The sequence below is a fragment of the Grus americana genome, chromosome 3, assembly GCF_028858705.1.
Source record: "Grus americana isolate bGruAme1 chromosome 3, bGruAme1.mat, whole genome shotgun sequence".
In the NCBI taxonomy this organism is placed as follows: Eukaryota; Metazoa; Chordata; class Aves; order Gruiformes; family Gruidae; genus Grus; species Grus americana.
In genome coordinates this window covers 106,997,451-107,020,431 of record NC_072854.1, presented here as the reverse complement: position 1 = coordinate 107,020,431, position 22,981 = coordinate 106,997,451, and the positions used below count along the sequence as shown (strand labels likewise).

Genomic DNA, 22,981 nt, shown 5'->3' with positions numbered 1-22,981 from the left:
GGGCCCTCAGCCTCACTGAAAAACAAGGGGCACACAGCAGAGTACTTTAAAATGGCTGGTACTTGTCCATACAGACCTGCTGCCCTCCCGTGGCTGCCAAGGAGCTTCTGTAATGCAGAAACAGGGAGACCAGGGACTGAGGGAAACAATAAACAAAAATAACTGTATATTCAACAGTTTGAGTTACAAGGAAGAGGAACGCAAACACACTGTGTGATTAACTGGAAGAACCTAGGAAAGCAAGAACAAAGGAGAGAAATTTACTGGTTTGGGAGTGGCAGGGAGACCTCCAAATACTTTGTTTTACAAGGACAGCGGGCCTTGAGCTGGAGTCCAGTCAGTGAGTGCATTTACTCAAAGAGAGATGGTCCATCTAACTTCATCCGATTGCCCCATGGAGGAGACTTTACTAGCAACTGGTGCAAAGGAGGCATGGGAGAGCAGACTGCTGCTCCTTTTCCTGACTGACAGACATGCTGTGACCCAGCTGCATCTACTCACGCACGTGGGCCCAGCTTCAGCAGTGTTTATAAAACTCTTGCTGAGACACTTCCTATTGCAAATGTGTCCTTTTCTCTCTGAACCAGGAGGAGATGGCATTTCTAGCACAGACTGACTCCTTTCTGAGGGACTTTCCTTAAAAGCCTAAAGTTAGGTTTTATGAATGAGACCTTGAGTATCCGATGAGAGCTGCCGTGGAAGCACTGCATGGTTGTGCAAGGAGCGTCCCGTTTCTTGTACATTCTTTATGACTGTGCTGCTTCTTGCACGCTCACTGTGGGCAGAATGCATCTCCAGTCTTTGATGCACAGTAGACACTTCAAACAAAACAACCTCAAAACAGTCGAAACCAAAAGCAACAACAAAGTGGCAAGAGGAAACACAGCAATAAGCACAAGCAGCAGCTGCGTGGTCAGAAGGTGACAATGACAAACTTGTTGAATTGCACATGCTCCTAACAAAGGCACTAAATACTGCAGGGAGGCCGCATATCTCCCAGCAATTAAAAGCTTGGATTTCATTAGTCAGGCTTACCACTACATTTTTGTTCACGGACTTGGCTTCAGTCTTACATGCTAGAGATATGCCCAAGCCACATTTGAGACTAGATGCAGTTAGACAGGAGAGGAGGCGTGGGTCTGACAGGGATCATGTAGGAAAATGCCAACACATGGCCCCTCCCATAGGACTTCAGGCTGCTGAGTGACACCTGCATCAAGACGAGTGTCACCCCAGCCTACCTGGCAGCTGTGCTTTTTCAGGGATGTGCATCGGTGGGAGTATTGAGATTTCTTCAAGGTGAAAGAGACTGCAGTTCAGCAAGTTGAAGACAAGGAATGAAAATAGTAGACAGACAAATGCTTTGCTCATCCAGGTGGCCAGGTCACTGAGTCAGTATCTCATGTAGTAGCCAACTAGGGAGTAGAGTAAATCCTGCCCTCTCCATTTTTACATCTTAGGCCATGCTGCACAATGTTAACATCACGAACAAAACTTCACCTTATGCGCAGGTGAAAATGTCCAATGAGATGAGAAATCACTCAATATCGCTTTAAAACTTGTGTGTATGTGTGTATATACATACATAAACACACACAGTGAATATATATATTTGTAGTAAATACATATGAACTTTTACACAAGTAAAACCACTCCAGTATATACATGATATACTCCTATCACTCACCAGGACAATACATTTTGTTGCACTGACAGAATCTGTTGCTCAGTTACCTTTTAAATTACAATTTTTATAAGTTATGCAGAATTGCTCAGTGGAAGGCCAATCTTTGGCAAGCACAAATCTGCAGAAAACCACCAGCCCCAGTAGTGATCGTTCAATATTTGAAGGTACCCCCTCAGTTTCCTTCAAATATCAACTCTCCTTTCATAGAAATAAATTGTTTCTAACAATATGCTACAACCCTGTTAAACCAAGCAGGATTTTTCTTCTAGTGCATACAGATATTTCACATCCTCTCTACACCATGCAATGCAAAAAGTAAAATCACATTTGCAAGTGACTGTATTCTGATTTGGCCCCGTAACTGTTTCACTTTTAAAACAAAAACAAGAAAACAAAAAGAAAACCCAACTCTCACATAAACCTTAAAAAAAATCAGCAGACAGAGCTCTAGTGATTTAAGTTTCCAAAGGAAATACGTTTTAGTAATAATTAACTCTCTCTGCAGCTGTTAAGTCCAAACATTGCAAATGTAAGAAATGAGGACAGAAAACTAAACAAAGAGAGCAAGAATTACTTACTTGTCCAAACTGAGACACACACAACTTGTAAAAACCCTTTCACGCTTTTTAAAAATTTGTTTGAATCACCTGTGTGATGTCCTTGTTAAATATCAAAGTAGATTAGCTTGAACAAGTCTATTGGAAAAAGCACTACCTTAAAAATGCGTAGTTCAAAGCCTTATCTAAAAAGTATTTTCAGAGATTAAATTCTCAATGACATTGCATTCACAAAACCTTGCATAATGTTACATTTTGAAACATTGACATTGATCAGCTGTCAAAGAAAACACAGCTTGTCTGTGTAATAGTTACTCAAGTAAAAAGAAAAAAAAAATCACAGAACTTGGCTATTTCTAAAAAACTGACTCTTGGAGTAGAAATAAAATGATTTTAAAAGGTGGAGAAAACAGTAAGGTTCAGTCAGACCTGTATTTTTTACTGGCGACAAGCACTGTGATTTTTTTTTTTTTTAATGAACTCACTTGAGGGTGTGTAAATACTCCTAGTATTAGTAGTGCCCTATGTAGAGTAATGTAACAGCACATTAAAGTTTGCACCTCCCATATTTTGATACAAACTATAACAGGCTATTTCCAAAAGAGTTCCTTTGACATTAAATCGCTATTATAAAGTTTGTAATAAAAAAATCTTTAAACAGTACTAAAAACCAGGTAAACCTAGTCTTAATCAGTGTAAGAGGACCTCTTCATAAAAGGAAGGTAAATCCTCTTTTTGGAATGGTTACAACAGTGCACAGAAATGAGACCAGAAATACAAGAAGTTACAGGTCAACTGATTTACTGGAATTGTGCAGTAATTTCCACCTTACGGTAATTTGAGGATTGTAGTATGGACCCAGAAAAAGATTTCCAAAAAGATAAAATGCTGGGAGGAGACAGGAAAAAGTATCGGTCTTCCCACACTGAGGATCTGATGCAGTGTCACGGGCAGCCCTGCTTTCAGGTAGTGGATGCGCTCAGAACCAGAAGCTTGATGTTTAAACGTTCCACCACGGACATCCTGTCTAGATCAGTCATGGCTCACTATGTCTCACTAAGGTCAGAATAAATAGGCATTTGTGGCAATTGCAACAGAAGTTGCGTGCACAGAGGCCAGCTCATGAAGTTCAGCCTCACTTCTCCAATGCTCACAACTGCTGTTCTGTGCGTGCCGACTGCTGTGCTTTTCTGATTACAAGTACAACTTATTTGCACCGCACGTTTGCACAACACTTTTGAAAAGCGTGAAGTGTTAGCAATTCTAGAATACAGTTAAACTTGACTACAATTCCAGAGCTAAGACACCTTAGCTTCTGGAAGCACAGATCAGACCCTGCACCTCTCCAGTGTCCCATGCTACATAAAGGTTTCCGTGCTCACAACAGCCAGGTAACATAAAAGTAACACTCTGACATCAGCAATGAGGCAGGCTTTTCACTGGAGTCCAAGAGTCCTGTGAAAAATCTTAGTTCAACATGTAACTATTAGATTTTTAGTACACATCATCACAGAGTTAGTGTTTCCTTACAAATATATGGCACTAAGTGTAAAACTTTATGACTTATTCCAAACAGCGTACCATACTTCACAGCAAAACTTTAAAAAGAATCCTCTAACTCCCACTTCTTCTAAATGTACAGCTGGTGGGACGCCAGGGTGTCCATGAACGGTCGCACGAGGTTGTCTGTTGAGAAGTAGAAGACCAAGCCAAAGGTGATGGAGATGGGAAGGGCAGGCAGTGCTTTCTTAAAAACAGCCAGTAATAAAAGAGTTAAGCATAAACCCTGCCAGAGAGAATAAAAAACACAAGGAGATATAGTAAGAAGCCCAGAAATGTATCTGTCATCAACAAGCTAATATATGAATAATAAGCTATCCATGCTGCACAGCAATTGAAGCCTGCCTGAGCTAACAGTGGCATGAGGTCCATTTGCCCGCATCTTCATCTTTCACGCAAGCTGGCCAGGTATTTTCTTCAGCAATCTTGAGCACAGCTCCCTGCTGAGAAAGTGCTATAAACAGCTAGTGCTGACATACAGCTGACACCGAGAAGTTAAGGTATTTACAGATTATTTTACATTTTGTTCTACACCATTATGTATGAAGTACTGATCCAGCAGATAAAAGCACTCAAATCCTGGTGAACTGCACAGATAAGGAGTTTCACTGGAGGAGTAACACACAGTGGCATGTACTTCTAGCACCTTCCCAATTTTCAAGGTCTCTTGGGGAAAAAAAGAACAAACCACCCAAACAAAATATCCACTGCTGTTCTTTTGACTGGATTGCTTACTATGATAGGTGAATTCTGGTTTTATCTGGATAGCAGGCCAAGATCTGTTTTTTTGGAGCACATGTGAAAGTGTTCGTACATTTTGGGTAGACAGTATCGCTAACTGCATTTAGGTATGGATTCCTTCTCTCATCTGACCCCTTTTTAATTCCTCCACGATGACAAAACTTCAGAAACACTAGGCTCCAAAAATTTTAACAGGACAGTAAAAGAAACAGAATAGAGCATTTGGCCTCACAGACAGCCAAGAGAGAGCATTCCCCCAGCGAAGGGATCCTGTGCTGGACCCCAGGATATGGAACCAGGTGATCCGGTAGGTTTCTCTGACCTGTGAGGTAGGAAAGCTACACTCAACACACTTTATTTAAGTTAGCTCATTTCTAGTTCTCATCCTTTTTGATCCATGATCTTCACAAGTGAAAGTCACTGTCTTTCACTACCCTTGGGATCCAAGTGGGGAAATGGAGGCCCAAGAAGGATGGGATAATTCATTTTCTTATACCTTCTAAAACTCCTGCCGTTGCCCTCCTGGTTAATTTCCATGAAGATACTGGCGTAAACAGCAAGTTCCTAAGTGAAAGCTCAACAGCGTGCGGTCATTAGACCTGGCAGGACCAATTTAGCAGTTACAGTATGATTGTCATCTGCTTCTACTGATAATTTCCATGGATTTTTAAGTCTCCTTCCTTCCTGTTTTTTCCAGTGTGAACACAAGAACAAGATAGGTCTTCATCCTCTTCTTTAGCCATTCTCCTTAGCAAAAGGGAGTTAACCTTTTCAACTACACTTGCTAATCAATGTGGAGTTCATAATATCGACTCCTGTGGCTGACAGAAGTCCCCAATCTTTAACCCTGAAGCAAACACACTAACAGTTCAGCCGTAACTCTTTTCCCTGGGGCTGTTTCACCCCCACCATCTCCATGCTTGGCTCTGCTCTGAGGAATCCTCCCTTCCAGCCTGTATCATTGAGTTTCTCCCAGCAGCTGTTCAAAGCCTGGCTGTATAGACAGAGCACTGGGCTGGAACATCCACTGGTGCTTTCTCCTAAACACCCAGCATGTTACCTGCAGAGATTTAGCAGTGCTCGGCTGCCGGTACTTGTAGCAACACCGCTGTGCTGAACAGGCTGTAATGGAGTTTTTAAAAGCTTGCTCACTTACTATGAGAATGGCTACAAAGCAGGCCAGCGTAGTATTCCAGTCTCCACTAGCTGTGGCAGCTGCTTTCCCAACAAGCACACTGTAAAATATGAAGTCTCCAAGGCCCAGCTTCACACCCCCTGAGAGAAGTGGAAAAAGAAAACAAGTGTTACTTCTGCTCCTCCTGTTCAACTTCCTCCTGAAGAAATTCTTGTCCCCTGGGAAGCAGGTGAAGGTTCCTGCTTAAATTGTCTGCATAGCCAAGAGATGTCAGTGGAACCACAATCCCAGAACAGATACTGCAGCAGCAAGAAGTAATAGAGTCAGACTCAAGATCTTTGTTGTTCAACAAGTAGCAACTCTTCAAATTAGCTGTGATTAGGCCAAAATGGGTAACAGAGTGTTAACCACAATGAGTAAAAATGTCAGGCACTGACTGTGACTACACTGAAAACAAGGTATGAAGCCTCCCTTACTTTCCTCCTCCTCAAGCTCCTCAAAAGAAGTGATGGGGCGGGTTGGAACAGGACTCCTTGTCTCCGACATCTGAGAGTCTGTATGTGAAGGGCTCCTGTGGTCCTCTCTCCCATCTTCAGCTTGGTTCCACAAAAAACAGGACAGGAAAAGCAGACAAAAAAAAAAAAAAAAGAAAAAGAAAAGAAACAGGTAGTTACATTTATAACCTGTTTTAATTTATGAAATCCACACTTCTGTAAAGTTTCTCTGGAATGGGTAAGCCTTTTGTTTCTTGGAGGTGTGATCATCAGGACCAGTTCAAGCAGAGACATTTAGTGGCTTTGAGGAAAACACATGTGTAATTATTTGAAACAGTCAGAAGGGTACATGTTCACAGCTCCTTTGGCAGCTACCCAGGAGTTCAATGGCTTTAACAAGTGAGTACTTACGCAGAACTAAGCGTTGCTCTGCACAGGCTAGAACGACAAGTAAAACCAAGTAAACTTAATACTCACTCCCGCATTGTTTGGAATCCCACAAAGTATGGGATCCTGTATCTTTGGGGTGGAGGTGCTCAGGTGTTCCCTAACTGGTAGTATGACAAAAATGGATGACTAAGAGGACTGCCATTTATGAGAAAAGTTCTGCCCTGAATCACATTGATGTTGGGGCTGGGTGTTCACACGTAGTAAATGGACACACTTTGTTGTTCACAGATTTGATTTTTTTTTTCCTGGTTAAACACATCTAACAGAGCCCTCAGTAGTGCTTTTGGAAGCAGTCAGTCTGTGATGCACTACTTTATTTGACAGTTCCTATTTTTCAGAAGCGTGCATACGAACTTTCCAGTCCACGTCAGTCTGACAGGACACTGCTGCTGCAGATGCAAGCAGACTGTGATCTGGGACACAGAGCTTCCACAGTGGCATTCTGTATGCCTCAGCTTGTAGTTTGCTCCTGCTCTGTGCCCAGTTTCAAAGCAGGATTGTGTTTCTGTGGTTTGTTAATATGTCATCTGCTTTATCCTGAAATAAGCAGCACGTTCAGTTATTAAGCCTTAGTATACATTTATTGCTTTAACGTAAAAAGGTACTGTCATCTCTGAGTGCAACAGGACCAGATGGGTAATCCTCCCTACACCACAAGTCAGATTTTCCTCAGTCGCCTTCAAAATTGCAGTTTAACTTGCATTTCAGGAAGATAAAAGCAAAGGCACAAAAATTCCCACAGCACCAGCTAGAATGTAAACTCGGAACACATCACCTACTGTTGTGTAACTGCCCAAACATAAGCCTTTACCCAAGGGTAAATGTAAAGACGTTCATTTTCTTTGGCAAGGTAAGCTATATTGCACGTACAGCTAGGTAGAAGCATGTCTGCTCCACGGCAGTGGCCTGAATGCAACGTGCTGCAACACATTTAAGTTCACCAGCTCATCGGCATTATATTTATGAGTGTATCTTGTAATTTATCATCACCAGCTAGTAAAAATATAAACTCCCCAGTAGCCCACTTTCAGTTTTGACTTCAGTACATCTGAAGATGTGTGTTGGACAACATTTCTGTTGGTTTATTGTTTGTTTTAAATAAAGGCAGCCTGAATACTGGAGCTTCCTACATCATTGTCTGGTCATCTTTGCTGCCAGTCCTAACAGCAGGTTTCAGAACATCACCAAGTTCTGCAACTAATATAACAACATTGAAAAAAAATGCATCCATCAGGATTCAGGGGCTTACATTTATTTGCAGTCTCAAACATACACATTATTTCCATGAGACAGTGCTCTGTATAGAAGAGTGACATGCAAGCAAACCTGCATCCCATGTCTGCTGACTTGGTCCTCTTGCTGCTGTGTCTGGCTTTGCCATTCCAACTGTCCACATCATAGCAGCTAGAAGAGAGAGAGAAAATAATCAGTTGCGTAAAACATCAGTCACTATAGCTCAGGGGAGCTAAGTATTTATCTGTCCCTAAAAACACAAACCCTTGCCCCTGTAAATGCTTTTAAAGCACTCACTCTTGGTTGGTTTCCCTAGGCACTTTGAAGGCAAGGTGGGAAAAAATGAAGGTGGTGCATCCATTCAGTTTTTAAGAAAGTCCCAGAGCACAAACAACTAAAAGCCAGTACAGTCTTCTCTGTAGGCTAAAGAAAGCAAAAATCCAGAACTAGGGTCATCTCCTCTGTTTTCTTTCTGGTTTCTGGCTCTTCTCTTCAAAGAAAACAATTGCCCAGGAAACGATGGTAGTACGAAAGGTAACCAGAGGTTAACTTACACAGCTCACTCCTCATGTTCTGCTAAAGGTAAAGCACACAAGCGAGGGATATGCAGGAGTTGTCAGAGTGCCAGCTTTCTCTCTGCCTATTTGTTTTGGTTCTTTCCTGTCAAAATACTGGCTATTTCTGTTTTGGTTCCAAGAATAACTGAAGGATGTTTGGAGGTTTATTCTTGAGATTGATCCCTAAATTAAAAAGGAATACAAACCATTCTGAAATCAGTGGAAGGGAACTCAAATCAGCTGTTTATTTAAGCGGGCATCAGTCTTCCTGTTTTTATAGAAACTAAACTAAACAAAATAAGGCAAGGCAAACATGGTGCCTGCTTTTCCACTACAAGCTCAGCCAGGGTGATGTTTTTGCATCTAGAGGGAGCCACAGAATGTGGTCTTGCAATGGAGACACTAATGTTCTGCACAAGAACTTTTTGTTCAGTATTTAGTATTTGTTGAATTAAATTCTCCTTTACATAAACTCTTGTTTGTTAACTAGAACATGTGAGAGACTTCATCTAGATTGTCTCAGGTCAGTATAACAGATTGTCCAGTAAAAGGGAGGTCAGCAGAAGCCAACAGAAGCTCTGCTTGGAACATATAAAAGCATTTCTATAACATTAAATGCTTGGAAAAAGAAAAAAAAAAAATCGGGTTGTAGGCATCCTCGACTTACTACTCAACATTTGGAAATACTCATTCATCTTACAAGTGATGTAATGAAAAAGTCACTGAGGTCCATGAAGCACCAGGTCCCCCACGAATTGCCTGCCTTACAACTATCTTAATCTTAAGCACATAGATACCTTTGTGGATAAGGGCACCAGCACCGTCATAGTTAAACAGCCCAAGAAAGCCAGGGAAGAGATGACTTGATTTTGTTTGCAGAGCAATACCTCCCCTTTACAAAGCGAGCAGCCACACAGCCATCAAGAAAGCAAATATGTTCCAAGCACAGCCTGTACAGCGCACAGAGCAAGAAGGGGCTACAGGAAGAATGGAACCTCATCACACGTTTAAAGTGTGTCTATGAAGCGTATGCACAAGGAATAAGTGTATTGAGTGAGCATCATCTAACCACAGAACTTTGCAAACACTACTGTCTATCTAACACAGGTTTTTGCATGCAGAACAAAGGGGCATGTTCTGCACTGTATTGACGAAAGTATAAATCTACTTGTGAACATCTCAGCTTCACAAGACAAATGTGGGCTTCCATTGGCTAATTAGAGTTAGCACCATTGTAAACTGATAAACACGGCCTTCCACAAGTGGTCTGTTCCAGAATGTAAACACACGCCAATCTTAGGGCAAGGAAGTAACTAAAATAGTGCTCTTTGGTTTGATGCAGAAATAGATTGCAAGTTTAATCTGGCTAAAAACATTAACATTCTAATCTTACTCACAGGAATATATTAATGCAGGAAAAATGGGCTCATTTCTCTCCTGTGCAGTTTCTACCAGCATTCTCAGTGGCCCCTTGGGACAGAGAACAGCCATCAGATCTGCAAAGAGAAAAGGGCCAGACAATCTCATCTCAAACTATCATGCATATTTGACATTCTTTATCTTTAAAAAGCTATTCTCCCCTCAAAATTCCATCTATCAATATTAACTGGATGATTTCCTGAATGGCAGTTTCTGCCATTTTGCCTAACTTTAGCTGTTCTTGTATCCCTGAAGGCATTGTTCACTCCAAATACCATCCCCACGACTTAATGTAATAATAAGAGTTTTCATTGTGCTAATCCTATAAAAAGCCTCCTGAGACTACCACATTATTTATTTGAAGGTAGATAACAGCATTACACAGAGGTGTTAAATTTAAAGGAGGACTGGGCGGTACTTTGTTCACGTTCCATGATCCATTGCTACATATGCTGTTTCACATGAATGAAGGCCTTTGGTCCAGTTCCTCTGTGCCTACCCTCTCTCCCCCGTCAGAGCTCCTGGCTACCTCTTGTTCTGCAGGTTCTCTTGAAACTTTTCACTCATACCAAAAATCCACCATCTCTTGATAAACAAAACGTGCAAGACTATCAGGTTGCTACTGATAAAAATCCAACCACCCCTACCATGCAGTTAGATGCGGTTCAGTACTTCCCTGACTTGGTGTTCCACTTTGAAAGACACGGTAGGACTACAGTACCTACATGAACAAGTTAGCAAGACACAAGCCAGGGAGTCAACTTCATTGCCCATCTGCCTCTTTCTAAAGCTGTTGGCACCATAAAGGTGTTTTTTGAATGACATACAGAGTCCTGAGATTGCCTCAGAGTAACCTCTCCATAAGCCACACCTTGAGAGTCACAACCCAGACTTACCATAGATGGAGATTGCACCTAGAATCACCCAAGCTGACCACTCAGGTAGATATTTAATGAAAACGAGTGCCATCAGGGCACTGATCATAATGAGATATGCTTGCTGGAGCTGCAAGGGTCCTTTCCAGTGTATGCAAATCATTCCAACAGCTCCAAAATTCCAGATGACTAAGAACAGAGTGGGGTAATCCATGGCCACGTTGTACGTCTTCAGTACTTCACTGGAATACAACAAGAAGATTTAGCCGAGCAATAAAAGCAACTGACACACAAAGCATCCTACTAGCTGTAGTTAAACAAACAAGCCTCCTACTACACCAGGAAGAAGTAGGATAGAAGCAGCTTTCATCCTCAAAGAGGAAGCTGCCTTGTGGCCAGTTGCTGCTCTTTGCTCTCTGGTCCTCTGCAGGAGATGGACATGCTGTGTGCATGGACAAGCACCATACTGCCTTAGTCCTGAGGTCAACAGCGATTCCAAGGGTTTGAGCAGGTGGGATTTCAAGTCTTAACTGAACATAGGCCTGTGGCTACACAACTACTTTGCTGCAGACAATAAGTGACATAAGAGTCACCTCACCAAATGTATTATGCTCACTGTTAAAGAAGAGTAGCAAAGTTTTAAAAGTGTCACTAGCAGGTTAGAAGTTTGGCTCTATCCAACCTGGGAGCTAAGGGAACAAGCTTGAAGTAGTCTGAGAAGAAGGCAAGGCAAATCAGAGCACGAACTCAGCACGTAAAGTTCCTTTCCACCTGCTTCTCAACATATAATTCAGGGCCTCTGTACCACAAGGTTCAGCCTGTTCATTTCATGTTCCTGGTATTACTTCCCAGTGATTTTTGTAGAGTAGGGACTGTAAAATCAGGTATTGCCTATTAAAGACCTCATTCTCCATTTTTGAAAAAAGAAAGCTATCTCATTCTCACGATTTTTAAACCTCCATTTGGAGAAGGGGAGACATTCCTTTCCTTGTTCAAGTTGGGCATTTTCTGCGGAGAGGCAGGTTACCTGCACCATTCCCACTTACCCGAGATATATGTAGGTAAAGAGGAAGAGCAGCATCAAAGAGGACAGGATCAGCCAGCCATGGATGAACTATCAAGGGCAAGAAGAGATAGTGATTGAAGGGGCTGTTACCCCTCGTGCAGGTCGCAGTGCTGCATGCACTACTGACAGAGCTTCCTATTGTCCAGCAGTCTCCTGCGCTCCTCCTCCAGTTTCCAAAGACCCTGCCCTTCCCCACTGCCAGTGAGGGAGGAGGGGCAGCCAGTTGCTCCCAGTTCTCCCCAACTCTTTCATTTTATATTCCATCCCTTGGTGTTTGTTCTTGTTGGTCTGGTTGGGTTTTTTTAGTCTCTTTCCTATCCACTTCCATGGCTATCCATACTGGCTCCTAGCTTAGACAGGTAAGCACCTTCTCTCTGTGTGGTGGGGAGGAGGAGGGGGTTTGCCCAAGGTTGTACAATAAATCCATCACAGGGCCAAGTTTAATAGGCAGCAATGGCCAGTGCTCAAATGCTGGGCTGGTACCACATAGAACAGCTCCCTGGGCACCACAAAACCTGAACGTGCCTTTCCCTCCAAGCCTTGTTCCCTTCCACCAGAGCCCCTGCAGGCAGGAAGAATACCAGTTCCCACAAAGCTTCTCTGAAACTTCTTCAGAGAAGGCATTCACAGTAAATGGTACAACACAGTCCATAAGTACAAACCACAAAACATTTTGATCAGATGGAGAAGACTCAGACCTGACTAACACAAAGTAGCAGGCCTCGTTTTTAAGCCTACCATTAGTGACAAAATAACAGCAAAGCGTATTCGGGGGCACAGCTCTACCACTGCTGGCAAAGGCTTCTGTACAATATGATTCTTGCGATGACTAAGATGTGGACTTGCCAGTGCAGTGCCTGTATTTCTCACTGACACACAAGCCCCACTTGAACTTAAGTTCACAGCGTATAGGTGGAAAAGGCTCTGGCATGAACACTTTACCTTGTAGCAGCGATATTTATAGAGCAGAACTAGAAACACGGTCATTACAACGATGACGCTGATCATTATGATGGTGTTCAACACTGAGTTCAAGAGACGCTGGCCTACAGATGGGGTATCCTCACTGAAAGGGGTGTAGATCCTGCAGGATAAAGCAAAAGCCAGATAAAGTACATATATTCTCTTCTAACTAACTGCCCCAAGATAAAACCAGACCTGCGTGTGGGAAAGAAAGGGAGGTATGACTGCCAAGGACAGCAAACGTGAGATGTAGCCTCTGAAGGAGCTGGGCTCCAGTTAATTATCAACTAAAGATTAGTGGTCTCTATCAAAAGCACATTCCTTCAGAGAAACTGTGGCTGGCAGAGCTCTAAGAAAAAGACACAGAGTATAAATGAGTAAGTTTAGTAAATTCTCTCTAGGCCACGAATTTTTATTGCATGCTCTGGACCCTCTCCATGATAATTACAAGGATGCATCCCAGGTGCTGTCCTGAAAGGGGGGGACCCTTTCTTTCCACACTTGGTAGGAGAGTGTTGGACTCTTTTATCCCTTCTCATCACCCCGCACCCCCCTTCTCATTTTGTTTCCTGTGGTTCAGTTCAAGGGACCACAGTCCCCATTTCTCCACCCGCTGTGTGAAGTGCAGTTAGAGCCCCAGGAGCGCGCTCAGACACAGTCAGCAAGAGCTGGATGGAATTACTCCACACCGTGAGTCTTCAGGAACCAGAAATGTCATCAGGAAATGAGACACTCATCCAAATGAACATGCTATTCCCTGACTGCTGCCAGCTAGTGGGTGAAGAGACTAGGAGTTCAGCCTGGGCCTTTTATGCTGCAGTATGAAGCAACTTCGTTATTACACTGCTCACAGGCTTCGCTTAGGGTGCCCTGACAACAGTGCTAACGAATCAGTATAATGCAAGTATGGAAAAACTTACACAGATGAACAGAGCATACTTTAGTAACATCTTTGTACGCTTACACAGCTACCTTTAGCTGCGTAAAGGTTCTCCCAACCTGCCAAGGAAGCACTCTGCGTACACAGACACGTGTGCGTGGAACGTATGTGTAAAGCTAAGGATCCCGTGTACTCAGAGGCTGTTTTGAAGACCCCACTTACAGCTGCCCGTTTTTCTCCGTATAGAAGCGCACTGACTTTATGGTGGCGACGACAACAATCATACAAAGGGTGACAGGCACAAAGAGCATGATTACATGCTTTGCTCCATATTTCAGAGTCAGTTCCTCCTCTTCATTTTCCAAGGTGCCTTCTCTCACTGGAACACCCGAGTCAGACATATTCCCATCAGCGATGTTGTTAGGGCTACGGCTGCTACCTGTTCGCCTCTTCTGAAAAGAAACATTAGCAAATATGTAAGACATTTCTTTTCTTTGTGTTCAAATCTTCAATCCACAATATTTCAAACTGTTCCTAATAGGAAGGTACTAACTGAACAATACAATCAGAAATTCCATTACAAATGGGCTGCAACAAAGTTTTTAAACCAAAACCATTAATATCTAAGGGCCTCTTCAAGTGCAAATACACAGATGGACACATGCACACGAAGGGCAAGGTGCACAGAACTGAGAAAAAAGGCCATCTGAAGTGGGATAAGCTTCATCAATTCCTCCTCCCACAGCAATGCTGTGCTTGCTTTACCCCGCTGCTTCGCTGGCAGCAGGACTAGATTCTGTTGTAATGTTTGCTGCATTTGATCAGAGCAGACAAAGGGTTTCTGGCAAAACAAGAAGTCTGAAAAGGATATCCTGCAAGAGTCATATGTGCATCAGGTCCTGATTAAAAGCCCGTATCTCTACCAAAGGGAAGGAAAAGGGAGGAGTATATACAGAGATAAAAAGGAGCGAAAGTCACAGTGGAGGAAATAGGAATAGCTGCTGGCTGAGAGAGTGACACCAGAGAAACAACACTGGCCAAAGCCAATGCTAGAAGCCAGTCTGCTGGGAGGGCTGGAAGGGTAGCAGGACTACATCTATCATCACACCCCATTTCTTCGCTCCCCAGGAAGGACAAATACCTACCCTATGTGCCTGCACTTCCCCTGCTTCTGAGGGCTGCAGGCCGTCCTGGTAGGAGGGTACTGGAGGGCTCTCTGCAGACATCAGGGATGTTCTCTCATTGCAGGGCTCCTCCTCGCTGTCCGAGTTGTTCATGAATGTGATCATTATTGCTTTCCCAGGGAGCACTCAGGAGAGGCACGGCCAAGCACTACTCAAAGGCTGAGGGGACAAGCAGAGCAGAAGGAAAGAGAAACAGTGAACACCGCAGTGCAAACAACTGGACGTCTGAAGAGACACAATTTCAGCAGGGAGGTGACAGCACCATGTGTAACTCCATCTCCTCCTAACAGCTGTTTTAGCCTGCTGTCACCCCAGGCATGACAATCCGTTCAGTGGAAGTCACAGTGACTTTTGCGGTCAGGGAGAACAGCAAAATGCTGAAGCAATTTAATACTTTTTCTTTGCCACAGCTTTCCCAGTTGCCTCTATTTTCCCTCTCCCATTAGTACACCTTGACCTTCACAAAGGAGGTTTCTCAGTGCTTAGTGTTTGTTTTGCATGGGCCAGACAAAGCTTCACCTCAAATGTTGGCTGCCTGTTAGAAAGCTGAGAGCTCAGCTCTTACACAACAGTCCCACAAGCATCGGCAGGTAGCCGAAGTTTCTTAGTAACCCGGAGCCTTGGCTTTACATAAGCCACCAACCAGGAGTTACATGCTGTCTTCCCTGTTACGACTGTTTATTAACCAGATGAATTTCGTAAGCAGTTCTTCTCTTTGCCGATGGACAACAGCAGGTTTGTGTAGAAAAGGAAAGACCCGTCTCCTTAGGTGAGCCACTTTTTTTTTTTCCCTTATGTTGCTTTGTGATTAAAAGCAAAGCCACTTGGATGGGCAACAACTTGGAGTACAGAAGTGGCGGCTAAAAACATTTGGCCTCTTTCCACCTACTGCTGTGCAGAAAAACAAGCAGAGCAATGGCACAGTGCAGAGAGGAAAGGAAGAGCTCTTCTTTCTAGACACCAGAGAGAAGAGGTGCGCTGCCCTGGATACTGCAAAACAGCCTTAAAGCCAGGATTTCAGGAAGGTCTAAAGGCAGGTGGTAGGAAAATTCCTTTTAGCCTTTATTAAGTCATCTTAACAAAGCAACTGGAGTAAATAAAGATAATTCAGTCACCTTTTGATTCTCAGCCACCTGTCCATGAGCAAAACCAGACCTCTAATGCACTGTAAAGCTGTAATATCTACAAGAACACCTCCTCTCCTCTGCAGTATTTTACCCAAGTATCTTGCGAGAAAAAGCCTGTGTGTCTCAGGAAATGCATACAATGCAGAAGAGGAAGCTGAAGAAGCCATGTGACTTGGACACAGTCACTTAAATCTGAATCATGCATTCACAGTCCAACCAGTACACTGTCAGCCAGCTTGAGAGGTCAGAGTGGATACTTTGAAGATCTGTGAGCTTTTCTTGCTTCTCGCTAAAGAAATTGAAATCCACTTTGGGGGAAGAAAAGAAGGAGAAGTGGGAGATTACCCTTTCTTTCACAACCTCCTCAACACATCTGGCATCTTCAAGAAATTTTAAAATGTCAACTCCATCTGCCCAAGTGAAACATTTTTCAGACATCTGCTCCTCCCCTGCCTTCTCTTCAAGCCTTTTCATATCATTTTGTTCCTCTTTTAGTGATAAAAGTAGTACAGTTATGGGAAACAAAGGGGTAACCCTCAAGCCAAGCTGGTGAGCTTCATGGTAAAACTGCATTCTTACTGAGCAAGACAGCCAACACCTGCATTTGTGTGCTTACTTCTTACAGAACCCAAAATTTCCACTCCGGGTGCTTAACACACTCTTCCAACTGAATATGTGGGGGCTCGTAATTTATAGTTGAGGCCCCAGATTCTGTTTCAGTTATAGGATTTAGGGCTTCTTCAAAGAAGTCGGGTACATAAAGTCAATCAATCATGACATACTTCTGGATCTGTGAACAGGTGAAGTTATCCATGCCATAGGATCTGCAACCCATGGAATTTAAGTAACTCTCAAATCCTTCTGCCCATATCAGACCAGGGAAGAAATAAAGATCTACTCTCTGATAGTCTGGGACCAATATTAGGTTTTAACAACCCAATGAGAATATTAAAGAACTTTTTCTCTCAGTATTTAAGAAACTGCAAAACAATTTTTGCTAGATGAACGCAGCAATTCTGCAGAGGATTTAGAAGGGCCAGGCAATTAGCCTACTTTCAACACCCTAGTTGTGCCCACTGGAAGAGTTAACCGATAGCAAAACCACAGTACTAATTGCTTGATTAGTAACCTCCACGATTACATGGAAAAAGAATCTCATGTTGTAATACAGCTGTTTTTAAACTGGGCATTTTCTGCTATTCTCCTTCAACAAGGATGTGGAGGAATGCAGAGATGCAAGAATACTTCTGGTCAGCAGGCAGACTCAGACCTGAATACAGCTTTACAAAGCTCTGGTTTCAGTGAGGGCTGACACAAACAGACCCCAAAGCATCCAGGATTTTACAGGAGCTCCTGTGGCAACCAGCCCTCAACAAATCCTCAGGCACTGTATTCACAACTGCCCTAAACTGACCTAAATATGTGGTCCTGCCAAAGGGGTGGTCCCACCACCCTCAGTATCTCTGGTGCCAACACCAGGTGATCATCAGCTGTCTACCTCTTTTCAAAAAAGACAATGGACACTTGTTTTCCTTCGCTTTCACAGAGCCAGGTTCCAGCAGGACCATCTCCCAGGCTGGCTATGTGAGCAGCCCTGGTGCCAGTGCCTGCAGGAGGAAAAGGGAGCGCTGGGCCTTTCCCCTTCCATTCGGGTCGAGCCTTATGGTGACAAGCTCTCTGCTTGCTCCCGGACAACCAACCCACTCTCACCTCAGGTCTGCAACACCTACAGCAGCGCAGCTCTTAGCCAAGCAGGTGTCTTTAACATACAGCTCATGGAGGCAGGAACACTGGCCTTCCCCTCTGCCCCACCACAGACCCAGCAGGGAGTTCGTCTAATGCTACTATTTATTCATCACAGCTGCACTCTGAACAGACACCGAGGCTGTGCTGGCTGCCAAAGAGAGCTTTCATTTAAGTAGTCTGTTCTTCAGGGGAGGAAGCATCAGCCTGGTCACTGTCACACCCACATACCCTTTGGGCCGAGCAGAGGGAAAGAAGAGAGAGTCTCTGCCCCAGGGGCTTGCTTGCCAAACGGAAAGGGAGCCACAGAGCACTGGGTAACCAAGAAAGGGATGTTAAAAGCCACACTGCTTTCTGATACCATTTCACTGGTTAAACTAAGGGAAGGGACCTCCCAGAGATGATTTTTGCCTCCCTAGGATGCTGGATACCCCATAATGGAAAGCACAGGAATCTTCTTTCCTACTCATGCACATGACATCAAATACATCGGTGCATACTGACTGTGTTCTCCTAGGCTGAGCTGAAAAGGGGGGAGGACAGTTCAGCAAAGGAGAGCATGGAGAGCTGAGACAAGCACACTTGCTTTCTGGCTATAGCAACAGGAAGAGTTTTCAGGGTGGGGGGGAAACGCAAGCTGTATCTATATTCACAGAAGGCTACAGAGCACGGTCTACTGAATCAGTAAACAAAAGAGATGAACAACATGTGCCACACTATCATCAAATTGACCCAGCAGGTTGCAGGGTGTCAGGCAAAGTTTTCCTCTTTTCCTCTGTGGATGGATTCAAACCATCAGGTCCCATTCAAAAATCATATGACGTTTAAGAGCCAAGAGACCAGACTCTCAAAATCATACAGCAAAAATGAAAGGGGACAAAAATCTAGGTCAGTAGTGTGTGCTTCTTGTAATGGAGCAGCTGAGGTGGGAATACAAGGACTCCTGCTTTATAGCAGTCTTGTGAAGCCTGCAGGAAAGCAGTACTCACTGTTTTTCTCTTGCCGCACGTCCTTCGTGCAAGGGACCTCTCTCCTCAACTGTGATAAATCAGCTTTGTGGATTTTGATGAAACTGGGCCAATTCACACTAACGTTAGGATCTAGTCTCGGTTTGCCTTTTAATTTCATGCTGCAACATCACCGTGCTGCAAACAAACCTAAATCCTTTGCTTTGCATTTCATCCATCACAAATAATACCAGTACAACATACAGCACAGAACAGCTGCTGTAGGCTAGCAGAATACTTAATAATCCACTTGAGAGTTAAAATTTCTCCTTATACATATTGTTCTCTTTGATGGCAATTAGATGAAGAGAATTAGTTTTCCTTTGCTATATTTGGATCACAAGAAAGCTTTGGGCTGACACTGACAGCCTGATGTTCTCCTAAGTTTCAGCATAGTAATCACTGCTGTTGGTAAACACAAAGAGGAAGACAAAACTTTTAAGAAATCTTAAGCAGTGGGGCCAAAATTAGGAGAAAAGATTTCCAGGTTCCTGCCAATAAAGCCAGAACATGCACGCTGCTAAAATGACAGGAATCTTGGAACACACCGACTCAGTGGTCAAGAGACCTTGCAAATGCTGTTCACTTTCAGCCCCAGAATGCAAAAAAATAACAGAACATGAGCTACTATGGGAAGTTGTAGAGATTTGTAGCCCTCTCTCTCCTCTTTAGGGCATGCCAACATAGGCAAACTAGCACTGCTTTCTTTTGCCTCACAGGAAAGGCACACCACATAGCCCCAAAGGGTTATTTTGCTGAAATCAGACCCTCCCCAAGAAGGATTATTTTGCCAGCATTAAGTCCAAATACACTAGCAGTCAACTTCTCACTGAAGCATAAAGGCGCCACAGCCCCGCAGACCTACTTACACCAGTAAAACCTCAAAGCCTGGCTCAGACCTCACGCACAGGAGCGGCTACTTGCGTTGGCCCTAATCCTGCCGGGGACATCCGAGCCAGCCGGTGCTGGAGGTGACACAGGGGGGACACCCAAGGACACCCGCACTGGGGCTGGGCTCCCACCCGACCCGAGCGCCTGGGGGCAGCCCGGGGCCTGCCGCTGGCGGGCACCGCGCCTGCACCCACGGGGCTGTGGGGCTGGCTCAGCTTCCCTGTCCGTCCGAGCGTGTGGACAGCCCAGCCACCCCCACACCAGCTGGCAGAGAGAGAGAGACAACAGGCACTTGGGGGAAAAAACCCCAACAAAACAAAACCTACACCACCAAAAATCCTCGCTGCCAGTCAGAGACCTCGCAGGAGGCCTGAAGGAGACCTTGCCCCCGTGCAGGCGTTTTCCCCAGCTGCCCCTTCTAACGCGTGGGGGTGAGGCTGCCGATGAGGGTGTGCCAGCAGCGCTTCCCAGTGACCCTGGCTTGCAGGCCGGGATGCAATATATACATACGCATATATTTTACACATACATATGCACACATACATAAAAATATAATTTACATAGAATATGCATATGTATAAAAATATACATGTATGTACACACACATATATATATATATATATATATACAAACTTTCACCAGAACGAGCCAGCAAAGCTGCCCGGACCTCCACCTCCTCCTCCTCCTTCCCCCGCCCCCCAGCCTCTGTGCCGGGCCCCGGCGTGGAGTGGAAGGGCCTCGCACAGCTCCAGCGGCGCGGCGACCCCGAGCGAACTCCGGCCAGAGCCCAGCCCAGCCCAGCCCATCAGGAGGGCAGCCAGAGCCCGCAGCCCGGCAGGGTCAAAGCCGGCACCCAGCCCCGCCGTGGCAGCCTGGGCAGCCGCCGCTGTTTACCTGCTCCCGACAGGGCACAGGCTCCGCTCCGCTCCCATTGGATCCGGCGCACTCTGGCCACAGCGCTGGCTGGGGGAACGAGCACGCCCGCCAATTTGTTGCAGAGACTGTCGCTCGGCGAATGCACCCGCCTACTAGCCACTTTTCTCCAATGGGAGAGAAGGGTGGGAAGAGGGTCGGCCAATAGAAAGGCGGCTCTTTCCACCCTCTCCCTCTAGCGGTGAGGCAGTTTGTGAGGCGGTGCCTGGGCCGCCATTGTGGGCGGTGCCCAGAGCTCTCGGCTCTAAGGAGCCACTGTGGGCCGCAGCTGGCCCGAGAGGCGGCACTCGTGGCTACCGCAAGCGGGAGCCGGAATCAGGTGCGGGCTTCTCCCTTCAGCGGTAGAGAGGGAAACTGACGGCTCAGCTCGGCTGGGGCTCTCTCCTGCCGGCTGCCGTTCAGTGGCCAGGCGCAGCCATGAGTGGCTCTGTGGAGACACTGAGTGTACAGGTAACGGGAGTGAGCGCTCTGGTAAAGCTTCCCCTCGAGCTTCCTGACTGCATCCTCACGGCTGGATGCATGAAGTTTATTATGCAGTGAAAGACAATTTTAAATTAATTGTTTGAAAACGCCTGGCTTTACACCCATAACATAACGTTTTTAAAGACCTTGTAGCTAACAGAGCCACCAGTGGTTTTAAGGCATTTAAATGCTTATCTATGGCCTTCAGTAAATGGGAAAGCTGGGCAAGTGCGCAGATCCTGATTGAAATAAAAAGGTCAGGGGGAAGCATGGAGGAGTAGAGAAACCGCTGGAAATGGCAAAAGAATGAGGGTTTTTCTGGAGTTGTGCCCAACCTCTGCTCAGTTTATAGATCAGAGGGGTGAATAAATGAAAACTACACACATTTTCACATTATTTGCTATGGGTGTGAGAAGTTTGTATTTTCAGAGTGTAAGCCTTTTTGTTTAAAATTAAAAAAAAATCTAGCATGATAGTAAGCAAGATAATCCTGCAGACAGATGAAACTGTTTTTCAGTCAGCACACAAACCACTCCTGTGCCTCTGTTCCCTGTGTTTTATCAAGCAACAGTTAAGTGAAAATAAGATTCTGGCAGCTCTGTAGCACTTGTTCATCATCTGTGGGAGCAGAGACACGAACTGGAGTCATGGTAAATTCCTTCTGCTGCTGTTGTCACTTAGGAAGAACCTCAGGGAGTATTTACAGCAGAGCTTCACGTTCTTCTTTGCTTCGTGCTATCCGTGATGATCCTGCATACAAAAGGAACGAAGGGTAAGATGGCAGTGAAGGAAACATGAGGTATAATAAGTGAAAAGCCCTGCTATGTATCATTGGATAAAATGGAATTTTTTGCAGATTTCAAATCTAAGTTGGCCATCACATTCTTTTCTCTGAATTTCCTGCGCAATGTTGGTGACAAGTGGTACACCTTCCTTAAACCTGTAATCCTTATTTTGAGCCACTTTGCACACAGAAAAAAAGTTACAGGTAAAATTCTTCAGAGCCCCAGACAGCTGCCTAGCAAAGCATGGCCAGCTGTCCTTTGCCAAGGTAAAATCTAGGGAAATCGATAAACTGTGTCCTTGGCTGCATTCTTCACTGGCAGAGCTCTTTGTAACAGATTTCTCTCAAAGGTTTTGTCTATCCTTGGTCTTTGTGCTGAGCTGTTGAGTTCCTTTTCACTGAACACTTGATCCAGCTGGAGGGGCTTTTTTTAATGGGAATGTCTCTGGTGAATTGAATCCTTTGCACATTGTACACTCAGCTGTTTGTCAATTTTGTTTAATATTAGGAGAAGGAGCAATTTTGGTTGCACTCAGATTTTCCACAACTGACAGTAGTTTTACACCCCTTTACTTTTATGTGGAGCTTACATATCTGACACAAATTTGGAATAATAGTAAAAATATTTATCTGCTTTAAAACATTTTGCATCATCAAAGCCAAAGCATTGACAGTTTTCTTATGGGTGAATTTTCTTCATTTTTCACCAACACCCAACAGTGTCTCCCTTATTCTTTTCTCCTTCAGCTCACTCCATTTCTACCAAATAATGGACACAACAGTCTTTGGTAATTAATGCTTTTTTTTTGTCCACTCATCCTCATCCCTTTTTATGCCATCTTTCCAAATTCTAGATTAATTTCACTGCCCTTCCTCTGTCCAGTTGCAGTCAGCAATGTATCTGTATTTACCTTTATCTTGGTAGATGCCCAGGCCTTGCAAATGATTTTGGTGTGTTATCAAGGGCACATGCCCTAGAATTCTGATGCAAGTTCCCCTTTTCCTTCAAATCCTGAGACTTTAAATAGTAATACTGAGTAGTTTTCATTTGCCTTCCACTTTTTAAATCTCTTAGGAGATTTTAATTGCTAACACCTGTTTTGCTTCCCCCCCCCCCCCATATATCACAGAGAGAGAAGTGGAGTTTTCTCCCCACTTCCTTTTTGAAAGGAAAGCCGAGGCTTCCACGTAATCCCAAGCCTCCTGAAATCAAGGCACATGGATGTTCACCTG

The 22,981-nt window shown here is 44.4% G+C and overlaps 1 protein-coding gene and 1 long non-coding RNA gene across 4 annotated transcripts in view; one reads left to right on the top strand and one right to left on the bottom strand.

Moving 5' to 3' along the window:
- The window catches only part of LOC129204616 (uncharacterized), a 28,001-nt gene extending 11,105 nt beyond the window's left edge, over positions 1 to 16,896 (top strand). For both annotated transcript variants that reach the window (XR_008576439.1, XR_008576441.1), the window contains exon 4: positions 14,921 to 16,896. This is a non-coding gene — a long non-coding RNA (uncharacterized LOC129204616). The remainder of the gene's footprint in view (positions 1 to 14,920) is intronic.
- Positions 1,548 to 20,542, bottom strand: PSEN2 (presenilin 2). Of its 2 annotated transcripts, none has more exons than XM_054820843.1 (11): positions 20,464 to 20,542; positions 14,763 to 14,960; positions 13,840 to 14,069; positions 12,717 to 12,858; positions 11,755 to 11,822; positions 10,730 to 10,950; positions 9,812 to 9,910; positions 7,951 to 8,028; positions 6,157 to 6,276; positions 5,702 to 5,820; positions 1,548 to 4,030 (listed from the first exon to the last, which is right to left on the bottom strand). In XM_054820843.1, the coding sequence occupies exons 2-11, from the start codon at positions 14,904 to 14,906 to the stop codon at positions 3,875 to 3,877; spliced, it is 1,377 nt and encodes a 458-aa protein (XP_054676818.1). In that variant the 5' UTR covers positions 14,907 to 14,960; positions 20,464 to 20,542; the 3' UTR covers positions 1,548 to 3,874. The 2 variants fall into 2 exon arrangements, with proteins under 2 accessions (XP_054676818.1, XP_054676819.1); XM_054820844.1 differs by lacking the exon at positions 20,464 to 20,542 and adding an exon at positions 15,917 to 15,932.
- Positions 20,543 to 22,981: the final 2,439 nt, after the last annotated feature.

Bases quoted from the DNA above. Each gene is read 5' to 3' on its own strand.
- PSEN2 (XM_054820843.1), bottom strand. From the start codon at position 14,906: ATGATCACATTCATGAACAACTCGGACAGCGAGGAGGAGCCCTGCAAT. The intron at 14,070-14,762 runs GTAGGTATTTGT...GTTTCTTTTCAG, and splicing joins GGGAAGTGCAGGCACATAGG to AAGAGGCGAACAGGTAGCAG. The intron at 11,823-12,716 runs GTAAAGTGTTCA...TGCCCTTGATAG, and splicing joins ATAAATATCGCTGCTACAAG to TTCATCCATGGCTGGCTGAT.